The sequence below is a fragment of the Dreissena polymorpha genome, chromosome 7, assembly GCF_020536995.1.
Source record: "Dreissena polymorpha isolate Duluth1 chromosome 7, UMN_Dpol_1.0, whole genome shotgun sequence".
Classification (NCBI taxonomy): Eukaryota; Metazoa; Mollusca; class Bivalvia; order Myida; family Dreissenidae; genus Dreissena; species Dreissena polymorpha.
In genome coordinates, this window is record NC_068361.1 from 2,129,419 (window position 1) to 2,150,539 (window position 21,121).

At 39.7% G+C, this 21,121-nt stretch overlaps 2 protein-coding genes across 3 annotated transcripts in view; one reads left to right on the forward strand and one right to left on the reverse strand.

Annotated features, from left to right (window-relative positions):
- LOC127839462 (hemicentin-1-like) overlaps positions 1-21,121 on the reverse strand; it is a 178,954-nt gene that overhangs the window by 125,676 nt on the left and 32,157 nt on the right. The window contains exons 18-25 of the mRNA XM_052367842.1: positions 20,726-20,807; positions 18,888-19,008; positions 17,836-18,002; positions 15,263-15,538; positions 5,956-6,237; positions 4,494-4,636; positions 4,054-4,186; positions 3,536-3,668 (exon numbers count right to left, since the gene is read on the reverse strand). Of these exons, the coding sequence (XP_052223802.1) occupies positions 3,536-3,668; positions 4,054-4,186; positions 4,494-4,636; positions 5,956-6,237; positions 15,263-15,538; positions 17,836-18,002; positions 18,888-19,008; positions 20,726-20,807 (1,337 nt within the window). The remainder of the gene's footprint in view (positions 1-3,535; positions 3,669-4,053; positions 4,187-4,493; positions 4,637-5,955; positions 6,238-15,262; positions 15,539-17,835; positions 18,003-18,887; positions 19,009-20,725; positions 20,808-21,121) is intronic.
- Positions 7,901-13,112, forward strand: LOC127839463 (zinc finger protein 862-like). Of its 2 annotated transcripts, none has more exons than XM_052367844.1 (2): positions 7,901-8,679; positions 11,059-13,112. In XM_052367844.1, exons 1-2 carry the CDS (start codon positions 8,431-8,433, stop codon positions 12,931-12,933), a joined length of 2,124 nt encoding a protein of 707 aa, XP_052223804.1. In that variant the 5' UTR covers positions 7,901-8,430; the 3' UTR covers positions 12,934-13,112. The 2 variants fall into 2 exon arrangements, with proteins under 2 accessions (XP_052223804.1, XP_052223803.1); XM_052367843.1 differs by lacking the exon at positions 7,901-8,679 and adding an exon at positions 10,062-10,851.

A 21,121-nucleotide genomic window follows, 5' to 3' on the forward strand; every position in this document is an offset into this window, starting at 1 on the left:
GGTATTTATGACATTTGTATTGAAAATAACAACTGTGGACCAATTGGAATGATTACATTTTCAAGATGTCAAAAAACAGCTTTCCAAAGACTAGAAAGGCCGTTGAACAGCGGGCTTTAACCAAAATAATATGCAGACACTAATTCTATACCTGCATAATCTCTGATAACTTAATCATTGAACTGAGACTGACAATTCCTTTCATATTAAACCTAAATTTCAGGAAAAAAGAAGATAAATAAGTTTAATGTTTGGGCAACAATACTGAAACATATATGCCATTCTACATATACATATCATCCTATAAGTAATGTTTATAAAAATGTTTATGCTACTGAAAAAAGGTCATGATACTTATGATGCTCAACAAAGGATAAAAATATTCAAACATGATTCATACAAATGTATAACATGAAATAAAAACAATCATGCATAATAAAGATGAGTCAAGTTCTGGCCAAGGATGTCTACTTACTGGTCACCAGTGTACATGCACTTACCTCAACCAGTAGATCTCTGGGTCAGAGACTACCCCCACTGGACAGGTCAAGGTGACACCAGTGCACATGTACTTACCTCAACCAGTAGATCTCTGGGTCAGAGACTACCCCCACTAGACAGGTCAAGGTGACACCAGTGCACATGTACTTACCTTAACCAGGTGATCTCTGGGTCAGAGACTACCCCCACTGGACAGGTCAAGGTGACACCAGTGCACATGTACTTACCTTAACCAGGTGATCTCTGGGTCAGAGACTACCCCCACTAGGCAGGTCAAGGTGACACCAGTGCACATGTACTTACCTTAACCAGGTGATCTCTGGGTCAGAGACTACCCCCACTGGACAGGTCAAGGTGACGCCAGTGCACATGTACTTACCTCAACCAGGTGATCTCTGGGTCATAGACTATCCCCACTGGAGAGGTCAAGGTGACACCAGTGTACATGTACTTACCTCAACCAGGTGATCTCTTGGTCAGAGACTATCCACACTGGACAGGTCAAGGTGACACCAGTGTACATGTACTTACCTCAACCAGGAGATCTCTGGGTCAGAGACTATCCACACTGGACAGGTCAAGGTGACACCAGTGTACATGTACTTACCTAAACCAGGAGATCTCTGGGTCAGAGACTATCCACACTGGACAGGTCAAGGTGACACCAGTGCACATGTACTTACCTCATCCAGGTGATCTCTGGGTCAGAGACTACCCCCACTGGACAGGTCAAGGTGACACCAGTGCACATGTACTTACCTCATCCAGGAGATCTCTGGGTCAGGGTCTAACCCCACTGGACAGGTCAAGGTGACACCAGTGCACATGTACTTACCTCAACCAGGAGATCTCTGAGTCAGGGTCTACCCCCACTGGACAGGTCAAGGTGACACCAGTGCACATGTACTTACCTCATCCAGGTGATCTCTGGGTCAGGATCTACCCCCACTAAGCAGGTCAAGGTGACACCAGGACACATGTACTTACCTCATCCAGGAGATCTCTGGGTCAGGATCTACCCCCACTAGGCAGGTCAAGGTGACACCAGTGCACATGTACTTACCTCAACCAGGTGATCTCTGGGTCAGGATCTACCCCCACTGGACAGGTCAAGGTGACACCAGTGCACATGTACTTACCTCAACCAGGTGATCTCTGGGTCAGAGACTACCTCCACTGGACAAGTCAAGGTGACACCAGTGCACATGTACTTACCTCATCCAGGAGATCTCTGGGTCAGAGACTATCCACACTGGACAGGTCAAGGTGACACCAGTACACATGTGCATACCTCATCCAGGAGATCTCTGGGTCAGGGTCTACCCCCACTAGACAAGTCAAGGTGACACCAGTGTACATGTACTTACCTCAACCAGGTGATCTCTTGGTCAGAGACTATCCACACTGGACAGGTCAATGTGACACCAGTGTACATGTACTTACCTCAACCAGGAGATCTCTGGGTCAGAGACTATCCACACTGGACAGGTCAAGGTGACACCAGTGTACATGTACTTACCTCAACCAGGAGATCTCTGGGTCAGAGACTATCCACACTGGACAGGTCAAGGTGACACCAGTGCACATGTACTTACCTCATCCAGGTGATCTCTGGGTCAGAGACTACCCCCACTGGACAGGTCAAGGTGACACCAGTGCACATGTACTTACCTCATCCAGGAGATCTCTGGGTCAGGGTCTACCCCCACTGGACAGGTAAAGGTGACACCAGTGCACATGTACTTACCTCAACCAGGAGATCTCTGGGTCAGGGTCTACCCCCACTGGACAGGTCAAGGTGACACCAGTGCACATGTACTTACCTCATCCAGGTGATCTCTGGGTCAGGATCTACCCCCACTAAGCAGGTCAAGGTGACACCAGGACACATGTACTTACCTCATCCAGGAGATCTCTGGGTCAGGATCTACCCCCACTAGGCAGGTCAAGGTGACACCAGTGCACATGTACTTACCTCAACCAGGTGATCTCTGGGTCAGGATCTACCCCCACTGGACAGGTCAAGGTGACACCAGTGCAAATGTACTTACCTCAACCAGGTGATCTCTGTGTCAGAGACTACCTCCACTGGACAAGTCAAGGTGACACCAGTGCACATGTACTTACCTCATCCAGGAGATCTCTGGGTCAGAGACTATCCACACTGGACAGGTCAAGGTGACACCAGTACACATGTACTTACCTCATCCAGGAGATCTCTGGGTCAGGGTCTACCCCCACTAGACAAGTCAAGGTGACACCAGTGTACATGTACTTACCTCAACCAGGTGATCTATGGGTCAGAGACTACCCCCACTGGACAGGTCAAGGTGACACCAGTGCACATGTACTTACCTCAACCAGGAGATCTCTGGGTCAGAGACTACCCCCACTGGACAGGTCAAGGTGACACCAGTGCTCATGTACTTACCTCAACCAGGTGATCTCTGGGTCAGAGACTATCCCCCACTGGACAGGTCAGGTCACACCAAAGCACATGCACTTACCTCAACAAGGAGATCTTTGGGTCAGGGTCACATCCCACTGGACAGATCAAGGTTACACCAGTGAATATCTACTCACCCAAATCAGATGTTCTTTGATTAAGGGTAACCTTCTACTAGACAGGTCAAGGTCACACCAGTGCACAGGTACGAACCTCATCCATGTGATCTATGGTTAAGGGTCACCTTCTACTGGACAGGTCAAGGTCACTCCAGTACACATGTACTTTCCTCAACCAAGAAACCTCTGGGTCAGGGTAATCCCCAACTTGACAGGTCAAGGTCACACCAGTGCACAGTAATGTACTTACCTAAACTCTGGGTCAGGGTGATCCCCCACTGGACAGGTCAAGGTCACACCAGTGCACATATACTCACCTCAACCAGGTGATCTTTGGGTCAGGGTCAACCTCCACTTGAAAGGTCAAGGTCACACGAGTGCACATTAACTAACACCAACCAGGTGATCTCTGGGTCAGGGTCAACCTCCACTTGAAAGGTTCAGGTCACACCAGTGCACATGCACTTACCTCAACCAAGTGATCTCTGGGTCAGGGTCACCTTCCACTGGACAGGTCAAGGTCACATTCTGACCTAGGATGACCTTGGGATTGTCCACTGCTCCTTCCTTGCCCTTGTCAGGCCCAGTCAGTTTTGGTGGTACTGGAGTAAAAGAGAGGGCTTCTACTTCAATTGGTCAAATGACAATGAGTAGTGAAAACCAGAAAAGTGACTTCAAGATTTTACTACCAGTTGACTAACTTGTTTGCTGGCTTATTCATTTAAAATTAAAAAAAATAAGCTTGACTGCACCTACAAGTCTTGGGTTTACAGAGACATTCTCCTACCTGCCATATTTTAAATAAGCTTTTCAGTCATTTAAATTTTAACATTTTCAACACATACTAATTAACCACACAAGAGACACAATCGGTATGGGACATTTCTTTCTTATATTCGGGTAAATGATCAGTGAAAATACACACACAGTCTGACTTAAGTTTTATTGCGTTACTCGTAATACTAAAGACACAAAAATGACACATACCCCACACCTTGACGGTAACATTGTGGTTGACGGTTCCCACGTAGTTTGATGCCTCACATGTGTAAAGGCCTGAGTCTTCTGCCTCAGCAGAGAGCAACTGCAGGGAACCATCCTCCAGTATCACCACCCCAAGCTGAAACAAGGGAACCAACCGATAGACGCCATTATATCTTAACCTTTAAGCACTCAGACACACACATTGGTGTGTTTGTGCTCCCTAAGAAATTCAAATAAAATGTACAACCTTTCTTACTAGATTCAAACTTATAAGCTTCTTTCCAATCATTAGATACTGATGAGCAACATACATCATGAAACCTGTGAGTTACTCATAAGCTGTTCTTGTCTTAAGATGGCTGCATATGTTCCCTTTGATTCTGAGTGGAAAAGGGTTTGATTTACTGCTGGCAAGTTCCACTTTAAAAAACATGACCCCTCACCTGATCTCCGGAGATGATTGTGCCATCTTTGTACCATGTGATGATGGGTGGTGGGGTGCCCGTTGCCGGGCAACGAAGGATCAGAGCATTGTCCTCGACTACGTCTTTATAGGTTGTCAGGTTATTGGGCAGCTGGGGCGGGTCTGAGAAACAGGTACTATGAGTTTAAGTGAACAATTAAACTATTCATGACATATTGCATTAAAGCGGGTATATATGATTTTTGTATGTGTTAAATTGTATATATTGATACAAATATGTTATAATAACACACAATATGCAAGAAAAAGTGATACATTTCAGACGAATTTCATAAAATGCAGCAAATACAAATTAGCGACCCGAGCCGATTGTGACGAAGATAATTCGTACATATTTTCCTACAATAACCGATGCATTCATCTTTTTAGTGAGTGTTTGTGTGTCGTATGAATCGATATCGCTGCAGGAATTTAAAAAGAACCGTTAAACTAAATTTAGATTCACATCGTACATGCATGATATACATGCTGGCGAATTCGGCTGTACAGCCTTTTTCGATTTCAGAATTAAATATCTGGCTTATTTCGCATTTTTCGACATATATTCTTCTTTACTTTAATTTTTGTTTATATTGAAATATATGTATAGTAAGTTTTTACACATTTTATATTAATTAATAAATATTTGACAAGATAGTATATACCCGCTTTAAACCAGATAAGACTTGTTCACAGTCTGGTAAAATGATGATATTGCCATAGATTCAAAGAAGCTTGTATGCCTTTCTTTAAACAAGCAAAATAACGCTCCTGACTAGAAGACAGGTCAGTTTAAGTGAAATATTGATCAAAGTGCTTCAATGCTTATTACTGCATTGATACTTTTGTAATTATTGTTTCAAAATGTTGATGCTGCTTTTTCTAACCTGAGCTTAAAATCATACAAAACACAACAGGTACTTTCTAAAAGATATAGAACGCATAATATCTTATGATGTCTCCAACTACTTCATTTTAACAAGAAGGACTTCAGATTTTATTATTTTTTCAATACTAAAGTAAGTGAGCCAGATGCAAATATTGAAAATTGAATTTGAATTATTTCTCAACATAAACATTTTATCCTGCGTTTGTTTGTGAAGCAAGAGGTCAATGGTTTGAGATGTTCTGACAAGGCCATTTGCCTACCCAGCGGCTAATTGAATTGAGACCAAGGAATTACCATCCTGCCAAGCGCCTGACATAGGCATAGGCATCAAGAGTGAAGTCCCCACAAGCTAACCAGGGAAAACATTTTCTGCTTTAACTTTTCGTTTGAAGTCAGTCTCTTCTAAATGAAAATCTAATTCAGGCTGAAAGTGTCGTCCCTGATTTGCCTGTGAAGACTGCCCCATGTTAATACAGGACAACACTTATTGCACATGCATTAAGCCCAATTTTCCAGATCATATGCTCATATACAAACACTATTTATTCATTACCGTCTACTTTTACAGTGAAGTCCCGGGTTGCAATACCAGCCTCATTGGTCACAATGCACACGTAGGTCCCTGAGTGTTCAATCCGGGCAGCACCAATCACTATCGACCCTGTATCAACGAGTTTGAGGCCACTGACGTCATCAAACAGCGCCAACATCGTCTCATCCTTCTTCCACTCCACAAGAGGTCGGGGGTCACCAGAGTTCTCACAGTGGAGCCGAACTGTGTCCCCCTTAAGAACTGTGAACTCTGTGTTGTTGGTTTCCAGGATGACTGGGGGAACTGAAAACATGAGGGACCAGTATTTAATATGAAGCCAATACTACTGTGTCCACGTTGAGAACTGTGAACTCTGTGTTGTTGGTTTCCAGGATGACTGGGGGAACTGAAAACATGAGGGACCAGTATTTAATATGAAGCCAATACTACTGTGTCCACGTTGAGAACTGTGAACTCTGTGTTGTTGGTTTCCAGGTTGACTGGGGGAACTGAAAACATGAGGGACCAGTATTTAATATGAAGCCAATACTACTGTGTCCACGTTGAGAACTGTGAACTCTGTGCTCTGTGTTGCTGGTTTCCAGAATGACCGGGGGAACTGAAAACATGAGGGACCAGTATTTAATATGAAGCCAATACTACTGTGTCCACGTTGAGAACTGTGAACTCTGTGTTGTTGGTTTCCAGAATGACCGGGGGAACTGAAAACATGAGGGACCAGTATTTAATATGAAGCCACTACTACTGTGTCCACGTTGAGAACTGTGAACTCTGTGTTGTTGGTTTCCAGGATGACTGGGGGAACTGAAAACATGAGGGACCAGTATTTAATATGAAGCCAATACTACTGTGTCCACGTTGAGAACTGTGAACTCTGTGTTGTTGGTTTCCAGGATGACTGGGGGAACTGAAAACATGAGGGACCAGTATTTAATATGAAGCCAATACTACTGTGTCCACGTTGAGAACTGTGAACTCTGTGTTGTTGGTTTCCAGGATGACTGGGGGAACTGAAAACATGAGGGACCAGTATTTAATATGAAGCCAATACTACTGTGTCCACGTTGAGAACTGTTAACTCTGTGTTGTTGGTTTCCAGAATGACTGGGGGAACTGAAAACATGAGGGACCAGTATTTAATATGAAGCCAATACTACTGTGTCCATGTTGAGAACTGTGAACTCTGTGTTGTTGGTTTCCAGGATGACTGGGGGAACTGAAAACATGAGGGACCAGTATTTAATATGAAGCCAATACTACTGTGTCCACGTTGAGAACTGTGAACTCTGTGTTGTTGGTTTCCAGGATGACTGGGGGAACTGAAAACATGACAGACCAGTATTTAATATGAAGCCAATACTACTGTGTCCACGTTGAGAACTGTGAACTCTGTGTTGTTGGTTTCCAGGATGACTGGGTGAACTGAAAACATGAGGGACCAGTATTTAATATGAAGCCAATACTACTGTGTCCATGTTGAGAACTGTGAACTCTGTGTTGTTGGTTTCCAGGATGACTGGGGGAACTGAAAACATGAGGGACCAGTATTTAATATGAAGCCAATAATACTGTGTCCACGTTGAGAACTGTTAACTCTGTGTTGTTGGTTTCCATAATTACTTAGAGAACTGAAAACATGGAGGCCAGTATTGGTTCACTATAATATTTATGAATTGATGCCTGGCTCAAGAAAAATTAACAAACAGAAATAACTCTGTATGTCATATAGACAGAGCTATTATTCTAAAATTTCCTATAAAAGCCATCTATCAATATACGATCATTTCTATGACTACTTTCAATCCTTCAGAATTAAGTTCCACACTGGGCAATATTTCATAAACATTATGAAGCCAAACTAACTCTAAGAAGAGTTTGTTTGAGGATATTCACATCGGAGTCTTAGTGGTTTCCATTTTTAGAATTGTGAAATCTCAGGGCTCGAATTAAGCACTCGCAAACAGGCCATTTGCGAGTACATTTTAAAAAACACGTCTAAAATGCGAGTGCAACATTTAGATACTCGCCATTTTTTGCGAGTTGGGGAAAAAACAAACAAGGTGCTTAAAGATCTTGGATTAAATACAAGATTTGTTCGCCGATCGAAAGTCTTCCGACCAAGTACGAAAATAATTAAACCCCGTCTAGTTTCGATCTAAAAATAGATCTGAAAATTGGAATTACCCTAATTTGCATAATGTATTTCAGCGGTTACTTCCGTTCTAGCAGAAATAATTTTACGAAATATTTTTTAAAATATATTTACGCTCTGCACTGTATCTTTCTGCCGATATAGTTAGTAAAGAACATTGAAAATTATATTATTGCAATTGAAAGTATGTTATTCCCTTCTTAAGTGAAAATTGGCGATAGTTATTCAGTATGAAGTTTTTTTTAAAACGAAGCTCATTTCGTTAATTCCTCATTCTTATAAATAGACGGAACACGTTTAGCAGACGATTTAAAAACTCAAAAATGTCGTCTACTAAAAAAATAACTAGCTTTTTTGTGGCGAATTCCTCCGTCTCCTCTGTGGAAGACAAAAAAGCCGAGGCCGAACCAGATAAAAAGAAATGCCGAAGAACTAATCCCAGTCCCAAAACAGTTAAGAAATGGGAAGACGAGCTAAAAATAACTTTGAACACGGAGAGAGACCAAGACGGCAATGTGTGTAAGATGTTCTGCGAAATATGTGTGGAACACAGAGCTGACCAAACTTCGTCAGTAAGTAATTTTCATCCGCAAATTTTTATCATTTATTTGATTGATGTTTGGCCAGTGACACCTTGAGTCTTCATTCGCAAATGAAGTGTACCCTGAATAGACAAATACTCCTACAGGAGCTGTCTAATCATGGTAGACTTAATTTGCCTATTTGTATCACATGGATTTTTTTCTCAACACTCACTTTTATCCCTTTTTATATTTCAGTTTGTTACTGGCTGTACCTCCATAAAGAAAGAATCTGTGAAATTCCACAAGGAGTCTGACTGTCACAAGAGAGCAGTTGATATCAAGGCTGCAGCTCAGAAGAAAACAGCCAATAAACCCACACCGATTCAGCAAAGTTTAATGAAATTAGATGAGAAAGCGCAAGATAAGTTGGATAAACTTTTTAGGACGGCTTATTTTATAGCTTCACATGCCAAACCATTTACTGATTTTGCTGAGCTGTGTAAGTTGCAAAATGAAAATGGCATTGATCTCGGTGATACATACATAAATGACAAGGCGTGTGTTGAGTTTATTACGCACATTGCTGGTTGCTACTTTGATGATCTTAAGAAAATCTTACATGACTCTCCATTTCTAAGCATATATTGTGACGGTACAACAGACAACTCAAATTCTGAAAAAGAGTGCATTCTAGTACGTGCTATTGATGACTTTGAACCAAGAAATTTCTTTTTAAAACTGGTTGAGCCTGAAAATACGAAAGCAGACGGTATCCTGAAAGCTATTGATGCTGCTTTTGATGAGTTTGAGATGCCAGACTATAAAAATAAAACAATTGCTATGTGTTCAGATGGTGCGTCAGTTATGATGGGTGGTAGAAATGGTGTTATTCAGAACATTCGTGAAACAGGAAATGCGCCTTGGATCCTAGCAATATGGTGTATTGCTCATCGTCTAGAGCTTGCTCTGAAAGACTGCTTTAAGCAGGAATACCTTCAAACTGTTGTTGATGTGTTGACCAGTATATTTTATTTCTACAGAGGGTCATCAAAGCGCTGCAAGGAAGCTGCAGAGATAGCAGAAGTCATGGATACCCACTTTACCAAACCAGAAAGATGCAATGGGACACGATGGGTAGACCACAAGCTAAGAGCAATTAGTAAATTGATAAAAAACTGGAAGGTGCTTGTCATGCATATGATGAATTATGCTGAGGACCATTCTAATGGTTCTGAGTATAGGGCTAAAGCAAAAGGAATATTAAAAAAGATGATGCAGTTCAAATTTCTTTGGTATATCCACTTTATGAAAGATTTACTTGGTACTATCTCTGCAGTTTCCTTGCAGTTTCAAAGAGAAGACTTGGTCCTTTCAAGTGCTTTAACTAAAGTCCAGAGTGCTAATGAAAGCCTTCATGATTTAGGTCAGAATCAGGGCTCGAATTAAGCACTCGCAAACAGGCCATTTGCGAGTACATTTTAAAAAACACGTCTAAAATGCGAGTGCAACATTTAGATACTCGCCATTTTTTGCGAGTTGGGGAAAAAACAAACAAGGTGCTTAAAGATCTTGGATTAAATACAAGATTTGTTCGCCGATCGAAAGTCTTCCGACCAAGTACGAAAATAATTAAACCCCGTCTAGTTTCGATCTAAAAATAGATCTGAAAATTGGAATTACCCTAATTTGCATAATGTATTTCAGCGGTTACTTCCGTTCTAGCAGAAATAATTTTACGAAATATTTTTTAAAATATATTTACGCTCTGCACTGTATCTTTCTGCCGATATAGTTAGTAAAGAACATTGAAAATTATATTATTGCAATTGAAAGTATGTTATTCCCTTCTTAAGTGAAAATTGGCGATAGTTATTCAGTATGAAGTTTTTTTTAAAACGAAGCTCATTTCGTTAATTCCTCATTCTTATAAATAGACGGAACACGTTTAGCAGACGATTTAAAAACTCAAAAATGTCGTCTACTAAAAAAATAACTAGCTTTTTTGTGGCGAATTCCTCCGTCTCCTCTGTGGAAGACAAAAAAGCCGAGGCCGAACCAGATAAAAAGAAATGCCGAAGAACTAATCCCAGTCCCAAAACAGTTAAGAAATGGGAAGACGAGCTAAAAATAACTTTGAACACGGAGAGAGACCAAGACGGCAATGTGTGTAAGATGTTCTGCGAAATATGTGTGGAACACAGAGCTGACCAAACTTCGTCAGTAAGTAATTTTCATCCGCAAATTTTTATCATTTATTTGATTGATGTTTGGCCAGTGACACCTTGAGTCTTCATTCGCAAATGAAGTGTACCCTGAATAGACAAATACTCCTACAGGAGCTGTCTAATCATGGTAGACTTAATTTGCCTATTTGTATCACATGGATTTTTTTCTCAACACTCACTTTTATCCCTTTTTATATTTCAGTTTGTTACTGGCTGTACCTCCATAAAGAAAGAATCTGTGAAATTCCACAAGGAGTCTGACTGTCACAAGAGAGCAGTTGATATCAAGGCTGCAGCTCAGAAGAAAACAGCCAATAAACCCACACCGATTCAGCAAAGTTTAATGAAATTAGATGAGAAAGCGCAAGATAAGTTGGATAAACTTTTTAGGACGGCTTATTTTATAGCTTCACATGCCAAACCATTTACTGATTTTGCTGAGCTGTGTAAGTTGCAAAATGAAAATGGCATTGATCTCGGTGATACATACATAAATGACAAGGCGTGTGTTGAGTTTATTACGCACATTGCTGGTTGCTACTTTGATGATCTTAAGAAAATCTTACATGACTCTCCATTTCTAAGCATATATTGTGACGGTACAACAGACAACTCAAATTCTGAAAAAGAGTGCATTCTAGTACGTGCTATTGATGACTTTGAACCAAGAAATTTCTTTTTAAAACTGGTTGAGCCTGAAAATACGAAAGCAGACGGTATCCTGAAAGCTATTGATGCTGCTTTTGATGAGTTTGAGATGCCAGACTATAAAAATAAAACAATTGCTATGTGTTCAGATGGTGCGTCAGTTATGATGGGTGGTAGAAATGGTGTTATTCAGAACATTCGTGAAACAGGAAATGCGCCTTGGATCCTAGCAATATGGTGTATTGCTCATCGTCTAGAGCTTGCTCTGAAAGACTGCTTTAAGCAGGAATACCTTCAAACTGTTGTTGATGTGTTGACCAGTATATTTTATTTCTACAGAGGGTCATCAAAGCGCTGCAAGGAAGCTGCAGAGATAGCAGAAGTCATGGATACCCACTTTACCAAACCAGAAAGATGCAATGGGACACGATGGGTAGACCACAAGCTAAGAGCAATTAGTAAATTGATAAAAAACTGGAAGGTGCTTGTCATGCATATGATGAATTATGCTGAGGACCATTCTAATGGTTCTGAGTATAGGGCTAAAGCAAAAGGAATATTAAAAAAGATGATGCAGTTCAAATTTCTTTGGTATATCCACTTTATGAAAGATTTACTTGGTACTATCTCTGCAGTTTCCTTGCAGTTTCAAAGAGAAGACTTGGTCCTTTCAAGTGCTTTAACTAAAGTCCAGAGTGCTAATGAAAGCCTTCATGATTTAGGTCAGAATGATGGAGAGAACATACAGTCATTTAGAAATAAACTAGTTGGTAATGTGTATGAGGGTGAAACATTGCACAATGTGGTTGATGATGTATCTCTAAACAATGAAAAACAAAGACTAGTGCTCTCTGTTACTGATTGTATAAATGTAAGGTTAGGAAACTTGAACACAGATGAGATGTTTGTCTCGTGTCACGTCTTTGATCCCAAAAACTGGCCAGATGATCAGCAAGGAGAAGCCTTGAATATATATGGGAATGGTGAAATTGGCATTCTACTTAACCATTTTAGAGAACCAATGCTCAATGCAGGTGTTGATGAAAATCAAGTACTCAATGAATGGAAATATTTAAAATTATACATTTCAAGAAACCAACACTTTACTGGCAAAAATCCTCTCAGTATATACAAGCGTATTAGCCGAGAAGATGTTGACAGGAAAGAGTTCTCCAACATTCTTTTGCTGATTCATCTGATTGGTCTCTACCCCCTCAGCAATGCTGAGTGTGAAAGATGCTTTTCTGTTATGAAAAGGATAAAAAGTGATTGGCGATGTTCACTAAGCACTGAAAGGATGGACCAATTAATGCGAATCTCTATCAGAGATAATGAGGGGTTCCAGCCACGCAGAGCTGTGAATAGGTGGTGGATCAGTGGCAACAGTAGCAAAAGGCCAGATGTCGCCCCATATGGACCGAGGCATTAACTTTGGATGATATAACTGATATAAAAAAAAATACTCTTTACACTCAATTGTGTTACAATGTTGCTTTGAAGTTTTTAGTTAAAATAAAAAAAGAAAACTTGTATTGCGAGTTGGAAATAAAAAATGCGAGTTGAAATATTAACAACTAGCAATTTTTTGCGAGTTGAAAAAAAAAAGTAATTCAAGCCCTGAGAATGATGGAGAGAACATACAGTCATTTAGAAATAAACTAGTTGGTAATGTGTATGAGGGTGAAACATTGCACAATGTGGTTGATGATGTATCTCTAAACAATGAAAAACAAAGACTAGTGCTCTCTGTTACTGATTGTATAAATGTAAGGTTAGGAAACTTGAACACAGATGAGATGTTTGTCTCGTGTCACGTCTTTGATCCCAAAAACTGGCCAGATGATCAGCAAGGAGAAGCCTTGAATATATATGGGAATGGTGAAATTGGCATTCTACTTAACCATTTTAGAGAACCAATGCTCAATGCAGGTGTTGATGAAAATCAAGTACTCAATGAATGGAAATATTTAAAATTATACATTTCAAGAAACCAACACTTTACTGGCAAAAATCCTCTCAGTATATACAAGCGTATTAGCCGAGAAGATGTTGACAGGAAAGAGTTCTCCAACATTCTTTTGCTGATTCATCTGATTGGTCTCTACCCCCTCAGCAATGCTGAGTGTGAAAGATGCTTTTCTGTTATGAAAAGGATAAAAAGTGATTGGCGATGTTCACTAAGCACTGAAAGGATGGACCAATTAATGCGAATCTCTATCAGAGATAATGAGGGGTTCCAGCCACGCAGAGCTGTGAATAGGTGGTGGATCAGTGGCAACAGTAGCAAAAGGCCAGATGTCGCCCCATATGGACCGAGGCATTAACTTTGGATGATATAACTGATATAAAAAAAAATACTCTTTACACTCAATTGTGTTACAATGTTGCTTTGAAGTTTTTAGTTAAAATAAAAAAAGAAAACTTGTATTGCGAGTTGGAAATAAAAAATGCGAGTTGAAATATTAACAACTAGCAATTTTTTGCGAGTTGAAAAAAAAAAGTAATTCAAGCCCTGAATCTGTGCCGCTTGTTTCCAGGAAAAAGGATCAGAAAACAGGCTCACTCATTCATAAAGATTCTTAAAAGATTCTCTGTTGCCTTGTTGAAAGTTGTCTTTTAATTTTTATCTCACATGATTTTTTGTTTATAAACCCAGAAAAGTAAATTTACAAATGCTATGAGCTTGTCTTTCTTTCATAACTGTTGGAATAAAGCTGTCATGCTCATTATAATGACATCATTTTGTTTATTTAAAATATGCATTATATGTTGTAAAAAAAATCAGCTATTTTAAATGACAGTAAAAAAGGATAAAATAATGGGATAAATAGAATACAAGCTAAGTGTCGATAAGATAAGCTCGTTCCATGTTCAGCATTAACCCTTTCCTACTTAGAAGCAAAGTGGAAATGGCTATGTGCAAACAGAATAACACCAGAACAGCCTGCGAGTAACTCGCAGTCTGTTCTGGTTTTATGCTGTTTGCTGCTCATTAGTATCTAGGGTTTTGAGATGAGGCCTTAAAACCTTGAGCCTATTAAGAAAGGTCTTAAATTAAATTTAACTTTCTAAGAGACTACAAATGCGTGAAAATACGAATTTATGTGGAAAAGGGTTAAGGCCACATACCTTATCTAAAGTACAAATTTCAAGCACTGGGATATCAGACACATTTTCCTGCCCAATATTCAATACTTTTATTTGAAATTCATGTTAGCCTTGCTCTGAGAATACTAAGCTTAACATGTGAATAAAGTTGTGTCACTGATTAGCCTGTGCAGTCCACACAGGCAAATCAGGGACTACATTTAACGCCTAAACTGAATTATCGCTAAGAAGAGACCTTTGAACACAAAAAACACCAGGAAAGGAAGTTTCTTTCCTTACTAACATGTGCGGACTGCACAGGCTGGTCTGGGCCCGTATTCACCAAATGATTCTTAGATTTAAGTCTACGAATAAAGAAAATTCTTTAAATTAGAATATTCAAGAATTTCTTTAATTTTGAGTCAAACTCTGCAGTAAACATCTCTATCTATATTATTCTTCATATAGAACATTTTGTTAATTACATAATCACCAGTGGAGGCCTGTATATATTCAAACACTGAACACATTTTTCTTGGTTCCAAGTCTATTCTTTATTCTTAAGTCTAAGAATCGGTTGGTGAATACGGGCCCCGGTACGATACTATATTCACATGCATTTAGCTCTGTTTTCTCAGATCCAGACTCATAATATTTTTTTCATAACTGACCTTGAACTACGAGTACAAGGACTTTTGTCTCTTCACCCCCATTGTTGGATGCGATGCATTCATAGATGGCCTTGTCCTCGACTTGTACGCTTGTAATCGTCAGTCCATGATCTCCAAGCAGATACCTCTCGGAGTCTGTTGGTTCGAACGGCATAAAGTTCTTCCGCCAGGCTACTTTTGGGAGTGGTATGCCCTTAGCAACGCATGGTAACACGACTGTTTCATTCTCTATTACGATGTATTTTTCATTCGGATCACCAGCAATAGTTGGTGGAACTGCAAAGTACAAAGTCTCTGATGGAAATCAAGTTTGCATAAATGATCCATGGGTAAACTAAAATAATTTTATACTTAATATTGAAACCCAAAATATCATATATATATAGGATCTGGAATGAGTTGTCATATCATACCATATTTTATTAAACGAGTTCACGAATTTTGTTAGTAAGCGAGCGTTTGGCCAGCTTACTAACGAATTTCCTGGACGAGTTTAATAAAATATGGTATGATATGACACAGAGTGTCAGATCTTTTTTTATAACATACTTTTAAATGAGCAAATTAAATAAATATTTACGCAAACATAATGATAAATCCCGAATGTTGTTTACATTTCGTGACGTCATTTGACGTTGCAACGTCATATAGCAAAATAACAAAATGCGATTGTCAATAAACAAAAACTAAGCCAATGAAAAAAGCTTAAAAATGTTGTATTACACATGTGTAATATAAAAAAATATGTAATGGTTGTATTACATGGGAAACAGGGTATAGCATGTGATAAATATATATATATAAAGGAAATCACAGACTGGCAAAAGGCAAAGGTATGGGTTATTGCGTTCACCATTTATCTTGATCTCCTGCAATATGTATGTTGTTACAATATTAGATTTTGTTTTTTTGAGTGCCCTGACCTGTCCTGGAAAAATAAGAGCTAATGCAAAATCCTCATGTTGTCATTTTTAAGTATATCAAGATTCATATATAACTATCTTTTGAATCAGTTATTTTGCATTATTTGCAGGATCCAGATTTCTTTGACAAATGATTGACATACAGAAAGGAGGCTACCAATATGTCCACTTTGGCTAACACACAGAAATGGGACTAAACATTTCTTTCATTTTGCATGCTCACCATTCCAGAAAATTAACCTGTAAAGAGGATTAGTGTGTAGATTTGGAAAAGCAAATTTAACCCTTTCCCACTTAGAAGCAAAGTAAAATTGGCTATGTTCAAACAGCATAAAAACCAAAACAGCATGTGAGTATCTTGCAGTCTGTTCAGGTTTTATGCTGTTTGCTGCTCATCAGTACCAATGGTTTGGAGATAAAGATTTAAAAACTTGAATATAGTAAGAAAGGTCTTCAATTAATAAAACTTTCTAAGGGACTACAAATGTGTGAAAAATTGAAAATACATATCTGGTAAAGGGTTAAATGGTGTTGTTTTTGAGAAAGGCGCAAAAATGTGTTGACATAATCACAGCATTAAAAAGTACTTCAAGAAATATATAATATTTAAACATAAATTAGACATAAATTCTCATATTAATTCAAAAGTAGTTTCCTTTTTGTAATCAATCTCTATGTGAAGTTGGAATAAGACATCAATCTTGGAATAAACAGTTATACTTGTTATACTCTAAGTGTAGACAGAATACCGGTATTGAAGAAAAACACATTCAAAAAGTTAAATGAACAGGTGTGTGTAAAAAAGAAATCAAAATAATGTTGATTCCAAGTTTTAAGTCATTTTTCAAATCCATTTAATCAAGTGTTTCACATTGATAAATTTTAATAGTAATTATCATTCTTTTGCTTTATAATGCTTGATGCAGGCAAATATAGAAATTCTATAATAATGCCATGCATAGATTGTTTCTACAGAAACAATGTTATACCCATACCTCTGATTGAAGTAGAATAATAATTGATTATTTTCATAACTGTGCCCACTCAATCTTGGTCACCAAAACGATTTACTATAACACAGTTAATTGACCAATGTAATATTTCTTAAAATAGATAACTGAGCACCAATATATTACTGGAATACTGTTAATTGACCACTGATATATGTCTTTTAAAATGGACAACTGAGATAACTGAGCACCAATGTATTACTGGAATACTGTTAATTGACCACTGATATATGTCTTTAAAAATGGACAACTGAGATAACTGAGCACCAATATATTACTGGAATACAGTTAATTGACCACTGATATATGTCTTTAAAAATGGATAACTGAGATAACTGAGCACCAATATATTACTGGAATACTGTTAATTGACCACTGATATATGTCTTTAAAAATGGACAACTGAGATAACTGAGCACCAATATATTACTGGAATACTGTTAATTGACCACTGATATATGTCTTTAAAAATGGACAACTGAGATAACTGAGCACCAATGTATTACTGGAATACTGTTAATTGACCACTGATATATGTCTTTAAAAATGGATAACTGAGATAACTGAGCACCAATATATTACTGGAATACTGTTAATTGACCACTGAGAAAAACAGCTCAAAATGGCTAAAAATGGCAACCTTGTACGAATAGGTTGACAATCTTCTCAACTTCCCCCGCCTCATTGGTTGCCTGGCAACGGTACAGCCCTGTATCTATGGCCTCGGCGGAGTAGATCTCCAGACTGCCGTCCTCATTGATGAAGTAGTGGTAGTCTGTGAGCGAGATAGGGCTCTCATCCTTGAACCTGAATACAGAGCAGATGACCTGTACACAGAGCAGAAAACCTGTGCACAGAGCAGATAACCAGTACACAGAGTAGATAACATGTACACACAGCAGCTAACATGTACACAGAGCAGATAACCTGTGCACAAAGCAGATATCATGTACACAGGGCAGATAACTTGAACACAGATCAGATAACATGTACACAGAGCAGATAATCTGAACACACAGCAGCTAACCTGTACACAGAGCAGATAACTTGAACACAGAACAGATAACATGAACACAGAGCAGATAACCTGTACACACAGCATATAAGCCGTTCACAGAGCAGATAACCTGTACACAGAGCAGGTAACCTGTACACAGAGCAGATAACCTGAGAGCATATAACCTGCACAAAGAGCAGATAACCTGTGCACAGAGCAGATAAAATGTACACAGAGCATATAACCTGAAAGCAGATAACATGTACACAGAGCTGATAATGTGACATAAAGCTGATAACCTTTAGACATAGCAGATAACCTGTACACAGAGCAGATAACCTTAACACAGAGCAAATAACCTGTACACAGAGCAGAATTTGAACACAGAGCAGATAATATGTACAAGGAGCAGATAACCTGTACACAGAGAAACCCATACACAGAGAAGATAACATGTACACAGAGCAGATAACCTGTGTATATAGCAGATAAGCTGTAAACAGAGCAGATAACATGAGAGCATATTAAATGTACAGAGAGCAGATAACCTTTACACAGAGCAGATAACATGTACACAGAGAAGATAAAATGCACACAGAACAGATAACCTGCACAGGCTAATCTGGGATGATACTTTACGCAGGTGCATTAAGCCCTGTTTTTCTAGAGCAAGGCTCATATGTAAAGTGACCTACCATGTTATCTGGGGCCTGGGGTCACCCTGGACATTGCACGGCAACACAACCCTGTCCCCTTCCACGATGTTGAAGTCTATCTGCTCATCTTCAGGGTTGTCAAAGTTGAACTTGGGAGGCACTGAAAATGAGAACAAAATATGTGAGAGGCCAGATTCAAAAAAGTGACTCGGATAATATTTATTTTTATATTAATTATGAATTGTGCCACTTGAAATTTTTGACAGTATTGCAGGTGTTGACTGCCAGTGTAAAAAAAATCAGAGATTGTTTATGACCACATATGTTCCTTTTTATGATGCAATCCCCGGTATGCCCTTTATAGAGGTTTACGTTTGTATCTACTTCTTCATATCATTCTTTTAATAAATAAGTTCTATTTTTAATTTTATACTTAAAGTTATTATTTGCAAAATAAATTTAAACAGTAGCAATAACTCCATAAATACCAGTATTCAAGAAAGAGTTATGGTTCTTGTCCCTGACACTTTCCGTTAAAGTCTTCTATCATTATGCAAAAATTCATTTGAATCCTTCTCATAAAGCGATATACCACAATGGGGATTGAACCCATGACCACCTGGTTGCTAGGCTCACACCATATCCATTACACCACACACCTGGTTGCTAGGCCCACACCATATCCATTACAGCACACACCTGGTTGCTAGGCCCACACCATATCCATTACACCACACGCCCGGTTGCTAGGCCCACACCATATCCATTACACCACACGCCCGGTTGCTAGGCCAACACCATATCCATTACACCACACACCCAGTTGCTAGGCCCACACCATATCCATTATACCACACACCCGGTTGCTAGGCCCACACCATATCCATTACACCACACACCCAGTTGCTAGGCCCACACCATATCCATTACACCACACACCCAGTTGCTAGGCCCACACCATGTCCATTACACCACACACCCAGTTGCTAGGCCCACACCATATCCCTTATACCACACACCCGGTTGCTAGGCCCACACCATATCCATTACACCACACACCCAGTTGCTAGGCCCACACCATATCCATTACATCACACACCCGGTTGCTAGGCCCACACCATATCCATTATACCACACACCCGGTTGCTAGGCCCACACCATATCCATTACACCACACACCCAGTTGCTAGGCCCACACCATATCCATTACACCACACACCTGGTTGCTAGGCCCACACCATATCCATTACACCACACACCCGGTTGCTAGGCCCACACCATATCCATTACACCACACACCCGGTTGCCAGGCCCACACCATATCCATTACACCACACACCCGGTTGCTAGGCCCACACCATATCCATTACACCACACACCCAGTTGCTAGGCCCACACCATATCCATTATACCACACACCCGGTTGCTAGGCCTACACCATATCCATTACACCACACACCCAGTTGCTAGGCTCACACCATATCCATTACACCACACACCTGGTTGCTAGGCCCACACCATATCCATTATACCACACACCCGGTTGCTAGGCCCACACCATATCCATTACACCACACACCCAGTTGCTAGGCCCACACCATATCCATTACACCACACACCCGGTTGCTAGGCCCACACCATATCCATTACACCACACACCCGGTTGCTAGGCCCACACCATATCCATTACACCACACACCCGGTTGCTAGGCCCACACCATATCCATTATACCACAGCGACCTCTAAAAAGTAACTGACAAGTGCCCTAACTAGGTAATTACTATAAAGAATAAAATATTTCAAATTGTTGTTTATTAAAAGTATTGTTCTGTCCCAGCTGTTATTTGGATTTCATGAGCTTGTATGCTACAGATACCTTTGACAGTGAGTAGAACAGTGAAGGAGGCATTTCCACCCACATTGGAGGCATGGCAGGTGTATTCTCCACTGTGGACCGACTGAAGTAATGGAAAATAGGCTAGGTGCAATAACTACAACAATACTGATAAGACTTACAGTTATTGTACTCAGCGTTTGTTTCAATGCCCACTATCAATACCAGAGGGGGTAATCACGTGATAGCCAAGATTGCTACATCCTTGCTGGGACGGGTATTTTCCGCCGTTGTATACCCTTTATTTCTTTTGTTTAATTTATAAATGATGCACACTTTTCAGCTATTTAACCCTTTGCATGCTGGGAAATTTGTCGTCTGCTAAAATGTTGTCTGCTGAATTTCTTAAATTAGCATTTTCTTTGAATTTTTTTCAAA